This window comes from Stegastes partitus, unplaced genomic scaffold (assembly GCF_000690725.1).
Source record: "Stegastes partitus isolate 25-593 unplaced genomic scaffold, Stegastes_partitus-1.0.2 Scaffold751, whole genome shotgun sequence".
NCBI lineage: Eukaryota > Metazoa > Chordata > Actinopteri > Pomacentridae > Stegastes > Stegastes partitus.
In genome coordinates, this window is record NW_007578482.1 from 278,414 (window position 1) to 290,041 (window position 11,628).

General features: G+C 40.2%; 1 protein-coding gene across 2 annotated transcripts; it reads left to right on the forward strand.

Moving 5' to 3' along the window:
• Nucleotides 1-1,367: 1,367 nt before the first annotated feature.
• On the forward strand, nt 1,368-11,628 carry LOC103364476 (long-chain fatty acid transport protein 6). Of its 2 annotated transcripts, XM_008291605.1 has the most exons (10): nt 1,368-1,866; nt 3,429-3,632; nt 4,811-4,969; nt 6,198-6,322; nt 7,340-7,534; nt 8,712-8,802; nt 8,912-9,110; nt 10,257-10,354; nt 10,666-10,796; nt 10,879-11,628. In XM_008291605.1, exons 1-10 carry the CDS (start codon nt 1,389-1,391, stop codon nt 11,053-11,055), a joined length of 1,857 nt encoding a protein of 618 aa, XP_008289827.1. In that variant the 5' UTR covers nt 1,368-1,388; the 3' UTR covers nt 11,056-11,628. The 2 variants fall into 2 exon arrangements, with proteins under 2 accessions (XP_008289827.1, XP_008289828.1); XM_008291606.1 differs by lacking the exon at nt 10,879-11,628 and having other exon boundaries at nt 10,257-10,365; nt 10,666-10,790.

The following is an 11,628-nucleotide window of genomic DNA, read 5'->3' on the forward strand; positions in this document are numbered from 1 at the left end:
TTTGGCCATCTGTTGAATTTGTGACATCTTCATTCATTCTTTCTCTCTGCAAGACACCTTCTTCCCAGCAGTCACTTTGCATTTTGATAATGTTGAGTTCTGAATATAACTTGGATGGATATGTTAGAAAATATCAATCAATCAATCAATCAATCAAATTTTATTTATATAGCACTTTTCATATACTACAACAACACAACGTGCTTTACAGCATTTAAAAACAACATAGCATTAAAAAACATGACATCATTTAAAAACATTACAACATTTTAAAAATAAAATAAACCCGTCCCTCCCACCCTCCATGCATACACATACACATACGGCAAATGCAGTCACACACACACACACACACTCACCACTAGACTAAAAGAGGCGTGGCATGGCACTGAGGGAAATACTGAAGGATGCTCCCAAAAATAAGAAAGTTGCATACCGATAATAAAAGCAACAACAAAACAGACATGCCAGCACTGTGACTTTTACAAAAGAGTATTGAGTATTATACTACTGATGGGTAGGTTTTTGGGGCTTTTCAGTTAACATTACATTCAGTTGGCAGCACCTTGCATGGCAGCTCTGTCGCCATTGTATGAATGTGTGTGTGAATGGGTGAATGAAAAAACATTGTAAAGTGCTTTGAGTGCCGCTAAGGTAGAAAATCGCTATGCAAGTGCAGTCCATTTAATAGTAATAATAATAACAGTATAACAACATGATAACTGGAGCTATGAACAAAAGTTAAGATGGCAGAAAATTATGTTAACTCTGCTACCACATAGCACTCATCTGTAAACACATTTGATTCCTACAGGTCAGACAGCACATCTTAAGAACAAGGTCTCAGAGAACATCAGTCCATCTTCAGGCTGGCTGCTGTCCACCTCCATTCAGTGTCCTTGTGCTCTCTGTGGTCACCTGCCACAGAAGCAGCAGTATAGTAGTCACATATAGTTCTAATTTACATATACTTCATATTTTTTACATGTTTTTGAATAAAATAGTGGTTTTATCCATGTTCATAAACACTATGTGTTACCCAGGAGTCAATGCTGCTGCTGCTGATGACCACAGCAGCACAGACCTCTAAGCACTAGGCAGACTTAGTTGGTGTAAAACACTAAGCCTTTTGTTTTGATCTGCACACTCTTCAGTGTGTTTTAGATAATCCCCATTCAAGGGGAGGAAATGCAGTTTCAGTTAGGATGAAGTGAATTTCATCCAGAGTAGGTGAGGTTGCCCAGTGGGTCCTGGCAGCTGGAGTCCTGGCAGGATGCGGCTCATCGCTCATTGGCTGCTGCGGCCACCGCTCATTGGCTGCTGCTGCGCTGCTGTGTACGTTCTCTCTGGGCATGCGCGACAGTGAGGTGTGGCGTTTCTACGTGAAGATGATTACTGTGGTGTTTGGCAGTGTTTTAGCAACTTTGCTGGCTCTCCTTTTCTTCCAGAGAAATACTTATCCCTTTTTCTGGGATGATTTATTTTATTACTTGAAACTACGGAGGTACACAAAGACGATGCGAGCTCGTATGCGGCAAGGAATCACTACATACCTCGACAACTTTCTCCACCAAGCGAGGAAGAACCCGAGCAAACCTTTTATTATCTTCGAAAACCAGACTCTGACATACCGGGATGTGGACAGGAGAAGTAACCGGTTTGCGAACGCATTAAGGACGGAGGGCTCTCTGAAACAAGGAGACATTGTTGCCCTGCTGATGAGCAACGAACCGGACTTCGTGGCTGTGTGGCTGGGGCTGTGTAAGCTGGGCTGCGAGGTGGCTTTCCTCAACGGCCACCTGAAAGCCGGACCGCTGCTGCACTGCATCCGCATCTGTGGCGCCGAGACGCTGGTAGTGGGAGCAGGTAGGAAGCTGTTCTCAGGCTCCACAGTGTGCCACTCACTTCAGGAGCTCTTCACACACTTTTCATAGTTCCCCCTGCCATAAATGGGATTGGCTGCAAAAACAAACAAACAATAAAAAAATAAACAAACCCAATCAGGATGCGTGTAGTCGTGACCACAGCACCATCTTCCATTTGACTGATTTTTATTTGAAGTGGTGAACACTGAGTTGACGATGAGGAAAATCTGGAGGTAATATTTCGGGGATAAATAAAGTTTTTTTCTGATTCTGATTCTGATATTCGTTTTTTGAGTTAAAAATTCGTTGAGCACTTGGGGTCGTGTTGATTTTTGTTTTCTTCTTGACAATCTGTGGAGCATTGTTTGAAATGCCATCACTTGAGAAATAAAGTAGCTGCAGTCCTGAAATCTCACAGACTCGTTGATGTGCACATATGGTACAACCCTGCATTGATAGAATAATACAAACCAGTTATATGATGGTGCAAAGTTGGCCAAAAAATTGTCAATGTTTTTGTCTACTTGATTTTTCACCATATAAGCATGGATTTGTTCCTGTGATTGGCACCAACAGAAGCTGTAAATATGTAGAGTATGGAGCCAACTCAGGGTGAAGGCAGGGGACACTCTGGACAGGTCACCAGTCTATCACAGGGCTATACTTAGAGACAGACAACCAAGCACACTCACATTCACACCTACGGACAATTTAGAATCACCAGTTAATCTCAACATGTTTTTTGGATTGTGTGAGGAAGCCAGAGAACCCAAAGAGAACCCACGCTGCACAGGGAGAACATGCAAACTCCACAAAGAAAGATGCCACGCGTCCTAACTGGAACGCGAACCAGGGATCTTCTCGCTGCGAGGGGACAGTGCCTAATATTCAAATTATTTATTCAAATTTAAAATGATATCAATTTAAATTTTGTAAATATATGGCCAATATTAAACCACTCCAATAGTAGTCCCAGCTGCAAGAGTTATAGAATATTGTTACTGGGCTAAAAGAAAAATCATGGTTTTCCAACTTATAGTGCTTCAAATTATACTATGGGAAGTGCTACCAGAAGCACTCAGGGCTGTACCATTGAAGACCATATGTACGTATCAATAAGCCAAAACTTCAGGACTGTAGCTATTTTTTTTTCTAAAGTTATGGCACTTCAAACATTTGTCCACAGATTGGTGCAAAGAAAACAACATACACTTAAAAAAAAAATTACCATGACCCCACCCCCTCAAAGTTACATCACCTCTGACCAAAAATTGTAAACGTTTTACTTAATAACATACGTATGCACACACACACACACACACACACACACACACACACACACACACACACAATCTGATAACTATGAAGCGGTCAGGCTTGAACTCTTTCAAATATTTGGCTAATTGAGGTGGAATTACTCTTTTACTCAACTGTTTACTGCATTACATTCACACCATAGCAGGAAACAAAAAGGCACGACTTCTTCTAAAATGACGAGAGTGGAATTAGCTCTGTACCTGTTCGTTGCAACGGTGAGACGATCCACTGTGACTTTTTCTGCAGATTTGGTGTGTTCAGTGGAGGAGGTCCTTCCTGATCTGAAGAAGGACAATGTGGGTATGTGGGTAGTGGATCATTCATCACCCTCTGAAGACTTCAAAAGTTTACTGGACAAGGTGGAAAACATCTCTGGAGAAGCCTTAAGTGACCTCCCTAAAGTTGACATTATGTCAAACTTCCTCTTCATTTTTACTTCAGGCACCACAGGTACTGTATGAACAATGTATTCTGTCAGTTTTTACAAAACTATCAAATAACAGGACAGGATCTCATAGTTTGTCTGCCACATGTGACACAAGTTGTGAAATTTGTTTGGCTATTAACCATTTTCTTTGCCCTCAATGGCGACACCATATTCCAAGTGGACAAATCCTAGATTTTGACATTCTGACATTACAAATGCCCCACATCCATTAGGATCAGTCTAATTAGCTGGACCCTTAGCTGTTATTTTGCCTGCTATTGTATGTGGTAAATGATGTGTGCAGTGGGAATGGGCTTTTACACTGCACAAAAACCATATCTAATCTACAGTATTTCTTCAATTAAATCAATTAAACAAACAAACAACGGTTGCACCATTAGAAGGAAGCTGCTCAATCGCTCAAAATTCAACTTCTTAGCATCAATAAACCGTTTTTTCGATTGACAGTGTCACATGTACAGGACACACCACAGGATGTTTAATGAAGATTGGTTCTTGCATCATGAGCAATGGGTAGTTATTTATTATTAGTGCCCGTGCGCTGAAAGTGCGTAGGACCCTACTGGAATGCAAGGAATTATTATTCTTGTCCCATCAAAACGGCCAACACATGCTCAAAAACTCATGAAAATTTGCACACACATCAGGACTGGCGAAAAATTTGATATTTCAAAGGAACTGGGCATGTCAATGGCAAAATGGCTCCACAGCACCCCCTAGAAAATTTCAATGGACTGCTGTCGGAAGCACGTTTGGCCTAGAGCTACGAAATTTGGTAGGCATATGGAGCAGGTCGGGACGCACAAAAACGTCGAAGTGCCCACATCGTACATCCAACAGGAAGTCCGCCATTTTGGAAAAACGTAATAGACACTAGTAATAAACACTGTTGTTGTTATTTGTAGTTGTTTATACTACTTAACAAGTTAAGCTAATATTTTTGCTTAAATGAATCAAGTGAACTACAAGAACACTTAGAAGAACATCCACAAAGCAAAGTTAATGCGTCACAGCACATGTCCATTGAGTTTGTGATACATATATTGCTGTCTTGCCATAGACTAATTAAAAAAAAAAAAAAAAAAAAAAGGCTATGGAATGCACTAATTGTAACTTTATTTTAACTTGTAAATACATGGCATATACTGTATGTATACCAATTGGTGCCATTCTCTTCCAGGTCTCTCCAAGGCAGCCCGTGTAGGTCACCTGAAAGCCATTGCGAGTATGGCATTCTTTCACATGTGTGGAGCCACATCTGATGACATCATCTACATCACTCTCCCTCTTTACCACATGTCTGCTTCCCTGTTGGGGATTGGAGGATGCATACAACTTGGTAAGAACAGCTGTACTTAAGTGTAGAATTTAACCTCAATTTTCTACATATGTTTTTTTTGAGCATTCATTTTACTACCAGTGTCTACCAGCCTCCACCTACAAACAGAACAGAGCAGCAAGTAGACCAAAAAATTTAAAGGGGCTGTCACACCGTTTTTTAAAATGGAAATATCCATTAAATTAATATTTATCTATGCTATACTTTGAAGGAAATATGTCACATACCGACAAGAAAAATTAGATCTGCTATGTGTACAAATCACATTATTATTTTAGTTAATTCACTCCTGGAACGTTTGATTTCTAACAAGTCTAGAAAGACCACTTAACAAGCAACAATTTATGTATTTGACCATAGCCTAGTGCTGCTTGCCTAGATCACCATGTAATGGCTAAATGCTTGGCCAAAAGTCACTGCACTTGACTGTTGTTCACCAAGAAATACTTTAGGCATGCCACCCTCTAGAAACCAAAACCCGTTCTTGTATTTTTTCGGTATCCTTAAGAATTTTTTCTGGATGTGCCCCAGTCTTCAATGGGTACTTCCTTTCCCGGTATTACACTTGCAACCAGAAGTCCATGACGTTTGGTGTGGTACTTCTTGCATTATTCTGCTCAAAAACTGACAAAATACATTGAAAACATGCCCAAGGAACTAGGGCTCTATGAACTATGAAACAGCTTATATTTTATCATTTACTTCAACTATAATTCACTTTGCATGGCAATTTTTCAGCTAGGTGTGTTTTCCCACAGAGACGTCCTGACAGACGTATACAATTCCGTAACTTTTAGTACTTTATAAGTTAAAGAACAAACACTGACGGAAAACAGCATGATGTCAGATATCCTTTTTGTAGGCCTTTTAAGGAATTCCCATTTCCTCACATACCAAGAGAAAAGGCTAAAACAGCCATCAATTATCTATACACCACTTAATCCTCACGAGGGTCGCGGGGGGCTGGAGCCTATCCCAGCTGACTTAGGGCGAAGGCAGGGGACACCCTGGACAGGTCCACGCAGAAAGATCCCGGTGTCCTCACGGGGACGTGAACCAGCAACCTTCTTGCTGCAAGGCGACGGTGCTAACCACCGCTCCACCTTGCAGCCCCTAAACAAAGAATGGGAAATTTCTCACAACAGCTCAGTTACAAATACTTTGTACTGACTCTGTCACTTACCATTTGCCTTTCCATCTTGTCACTATCTTCTCTTTTAAATCGTAGGTGCAACATGTGTCTTAAAAAAGAAGTTCTCTGCCAGGCAGTTTTGGAAGGACTGCGTGAAACACAATGTCACTGTCGTGCAGTACATCGGAGAGCTCTGTCGATACCTTCTCAAGCATCCCATAGTAAGACTGACAATATTTTAAACTTCTCATTTTTTACATCCTGAATTAAAACGCATTGTATATAAAGATAGATATAATGTGGTGTGAAAGTTTGGAGCCAGGACATTTTTCTCACTAAATGTCTGTTATGCTACAGATCAATGTTTTTAAAAAAACTAGGTACTAGACTCAAAGACAGTGCCCTTTTCCTTTAAATGATATGCCTCAGGCATGATCCAGAATAGTATTCTAGCTTCATGGTTTGCTTTCTCTACACAATAGGTTCAAACTCTGGCCCACGGGCCAATTTTGGCCCGCCACATCATTTTATGTGGCCCGCGGGAGATGTGTGTTTCCTAATCTGATAAATGAATATGCTTTACCTGATATAATATACCTCTTATATAATACACCGCTGACTTAGGGTGAAGACAGGGGACACCCTGGACAGGTCACCAGTCTATCACAGGGCCACATTTAGAGACAGACAACCAAGCAGACTCACATTCACACCTATGGACAATTTAGAATCACCAATTAACCTCAACATGTTTTTGGACTGTGTGGGAGGAAGCTGGAGAACCCGGAGAGAATCCACGCTGCACTGGGAGAACATGCAAACTCCACGCAGAAAGATCCCGGGTGTCCTCACCAGGACGCGAACCGGCGACCTTCTTGCTGTGAGGAAATGGTGCTAACCACCGAGCCACCTTGCAGCACCTAAAGTATGGTTTAGCAGCCAAATTTAAAAAATGGTCAAACTTTATATATTCATACAACATATAAAAATGGTGTGCTTCGAGGGTTTAAATATAGGTTGGCACCTTGGTACTCACCTTAGTTTCTCCCTGCTTTCAGTTCTTCTGTTCTGGTCAGTGCCAGGCTAAATACGTGCCGAGCCATCTCCGTAAAAGACACACAAAGATGGATTTGACAAAGTTCCTCTCAAGTGCACAAACCAGTATTTCCACAAGTGTAGGACTGTTCATTTAAATAGTTAAATGTTGCCTTGAAATCAAAGTCTTTTCCTGTCTCCAGATTCCAGAGGAGCGAGCTCACTGTGTTCGGATGGCCGCAGGAAGTGGTCTCAGGTCAGATGTTTGGAAGGAGTTTATTGCACGCTTTGGTATAAACAAGATCAGAGAAGGTTATGGCTTGACTGAAGCCAGCATTGGCTTTCTCAACTACACTGATGAGGTCGGACCAATTGGAAGGGCGAGCTACTTCAACAAGGTCAGCAGCAAATTATTTGTCATGTTTCCTGTGGACCTCACTCACTCTGCATTTCATCATATTGTTTGTTTGTGTAAGTTAGTGCTTTGTCATATTTGAAACATAAAAGTATATATAATGCCCATGTCTTAAATTTACCAGTGCCTGCAAAGTTGTGAGAAGTTCAGTCAATTTGCTCTTGAGTTTAGTTATGCTGGTATTGCAAAAAGTCTATTAGGTCTTGTATTTGCAGTCTGTCAGAGTCTATCAAAACTGATTAGAGGGAAAATTCTAGCAACTTTTTCAGCTCTCATGACTGTCATGTGAATCATTTTAGATATCAATAATTGACTTTCTTCCTTTCCTTTCCTTTCCTTTCCTTTCCTTTCCTTTCCTTTCCTTTCCTTTCCATTTTCCATCCTTTGTGTTTGGAAGTATAACCAAATTTGCTTGGTCAAAAATGTACTTACAGCAATGCTAATATTTGGTTAAATGTCCCTTGGCCATTTTCACCTCCATTAGGTGCTTTTGGTAGCTGTCCACAATAATCTGGGGTCACAGCCCCGAGTGCACCAACCACCACTGGGACCACAGAGGCCTTCAGTTTCCAAATCTTATCTAGCTCCTCTCTCAGCTCCTGGGGCCTCATTTATCATCAGTGCATATGCAGTGCTGTGTGTGATGAGTGCATACAAACATTCTCACACAAAGTATGGCATTTATCAACTTGTACTTATACTTAGGAATATGCGTAAATATACTATATACAACACTGACCATGCTTATGCACGTAATCTAGTGGTATAATAGTGAAACTACAAATAGAAAGCATTAAGGGATTTTTGGCCACTGGTGCTTTCCAGCGTGAGGTTGGAGACACATGCAGCATTTCCCAGCCATCACTGAGCCGGATCATGCCGGCAGTGCTGGATGCCATAATTCCGTTGGCCCCAGCCTACATCCAGTTCCCATGCAGCCATCAAACGAGGACTTCATGCCAGCGCTGACATTAGTGCAAGTCCAGTTGCTACAATTAAACTATGAAAATTAAGTATCTGTAAGATCCAATCAATGGTGAACCAGTGCTCCTAGCTATTGCTACACCATGCAGACAAAAGAACAGTAGACACAACTATAAGGCATCACTCCAGTGGCTTAAGCAGTGTCTCATCAACTACTGTCATGTGTTCTTTTTCAGCTTTCTATGCCCTTTGAGCTCTTGAGATATGATCCACAAACACAAGAGCCAGTCCGAACAGACTCTGGAAGATGCATACGAGCACAAGCAAGTAAATGAATCACAAATCCTTAAACATGAAGGTCATTCTGTCTGTGCTGTGTAGCTATATGTAGTGACAAGATGTGTTTACTAAATGTACATCCCTTTCCCATGCACAGAAGAGGCAGGAATCCTGGTAGCTCCTCTGACAGCTATGAACCAGTTCCTGGGCTATGCTGGGAACAAGTTCCAGTCTGAGAAGAAAGTGCTTCGGGATGTGTTTAAAGCTGGGGATGTCTATTTCAACACTGGAGACCTCCTGCTCCATGATCACAGGGATTTTCTTTACTTCAATGACCGCATTGGAGACACTTTCAGGTACCATTACTGTCTGTATAACTATAACTGTCCTGAGACAATGTTGCTAAGGAATTTGCATTTTACTTGGCTTGTTTTTTGTTTTTGTTTTTTTAAAACGAGGATTTACAATTAAAGTGTTGGTGTCATACTTAACAGGAAACCTTTTCCGCTGTTATGTCAGTGAGATCAGTTTGCATCTAAACTGCATTTTTTTCCAGGAAATTATAAGGAACTTTTGAAGAAATTTGATTCTGTTGCACCCATTAAGTAAAGTATTATCGTCTTTGTCTATCAACACTGTGTCAAAAACAGTGGTGGTTTGATTTCAAAGCAGCTCCACCAGCCATCAAACCAAAGTTGTTCTTAATCATGGTGAATCTGATACATGTTCAGAGTAATGATGATTGATCAAATTCAGGCCAATTAATTCAGCAGATTCAGGCAAAGGTCAATTTGTCAACAAACTCTCACAGTCAAAAGAATATACCATGTGCTGGAAAGACCTGACATGACTGAAGAAGCAGAAAAATTAAGAAAAAAAGAAGCTTACACCGCATGTGCATGCGCATCTAAGTAATGAACTTATCTGCATCAGTCAGCACTTGTCATCCTCCTGTGAATATACAAGCTCTCACACCCTCTGGCTTTGTTTATGGCTCATTTATGTGTCTTATACTGTAAAATTAAGTGGCATGATATAGCCAAATTAAATTTTTTCTGTCTTCTAGGATATGAATCTGTCACACATTCTGCGGTTCGAACTTAGATTACAAGGACACCCCACCATTATGATGACCTTTATATAAGAACTGAACTTTTATTCACCAAAATCTGAAATCGTATGAATTATTGTTATTATTATTCTTATTATGAGTAGTAGTAGTATTAGTAATAGTTTGTTTATACACAGGCCACATGCGCATAGTGATCTGTGCTACTATTGAATCTCAATTTTGTGTTCACAAGTACAGTGTACTATGTGTGGCTACATAGAATACTGTATCAAATGTGATGTGAGAATAGGGTTACAGTATGAAATATGTCTCTGGTAGTGATGAATATACAAAGAATGATCAGCCAAATCTGCAGCTCACATTGGTTTTGTACATGACAAAAAAAATCAGTTACTTCACGTTTAACTGCATCTAACATTGTGTTTGACAGGTGGAAAGGAGAGAATGTATCCACCACAGAGGTGTCAGAGGTTTTAGGTCTTCTAGACTTTATCCAGGAGGTCAATGTCTACGGAGTCACTATACCAGGTCTGTGGAATGTGAGTGTTACACTGTGATTTATGGTACTGCTTAGTTTGCAGTGTCTGATCTGTAAGTGTGTTGTTGATTTTGTTCATTTGACATTACTTTGGGGCCACAGCGTTGTTTAATGTGAAACCCAGAATTGTTGCTAAAGTTTAACTCAAGCTTACATGTAGCTCTTAAGCTTCAGCAGTCAGAATTGGACAAATCAAGTGAGCAGCACTGACAAATTAAGGCAAGATAATAAAGGTATTATGATTATTTTGATCTTGGTCTAACACTTTGACTTGGTGACTTTTTCTAATGTGGATATGCAGGATATGAAGGTCGAGCAGGTATGGCTGCAATCGTGTTAAAACAGGATCACAAATTAGATGGAAAAAAGCTGTACAACCATTTGGTGAAGACACTTCCGGCATACGCCTGGCCCTGGCTTCTCAGAATACAGGTAAGGCATGCAGGTATTCATTACCTTCAGTATTTTTAAATGTAAAGTCATTTTGGTTTTTTGTATATCTGCCTTTTTTCAGATCTCTCTGGATGTGACGGAGACGTTCAAGCAGCAGAAGGTGAAACTGGTCCAGGAAGGTTTTAATCCAGAAACCACACATGATCCTTTGTATTTCTTAGATATCTCTCAGAAGGACTATATTCACCTGACTATAGCTTTATATGAAGATATTGTGTCTGGAAAGATGAATTTATAGACATGTGAAGACGTTAATGCAGGCATAATGGCAGTTCATACACGTTAAACACAATCCACGCTATGGTCATATTTCTTTTTGTCTGGAAAACCCGGATTTGTGCTCAGTGCCACTGTGACAAGTTCTTAAAATGGCGATACATATGGCAATAAGGTGTGAGCAGTGTAACCAATTAATTAGTCCTTTTTCACACATTGTATTGAATAATTTGTAACGAACGCTGTCCACAGTTTTATATGTATATTTTTAAGCTTAAATCCTTAACTAATGGACAGATTATGTGCCTTAAACCTAGAGTTTTATTTTCTTTACCAATTTTAAAGTATAGTTGACTATATTTTAATAAGCCTTCCTGTGTTTAGTTCTGTTTTAACCTGTTCTGTTAGATTCTTTGTGGACTAATCCACAGCACTGATTACATTAGTACAACAACCCAGTCACATCAGGTCACTTTGCCACTCTCATGTCCTCTTTTAAGGTTCTATTTGTATTCACTCATTATTTCCCTTGTGTTTGCAAAGTTATATTTGTGTGTACATTAACAATGTTGAAATTCTAACTGAACTGATGCTG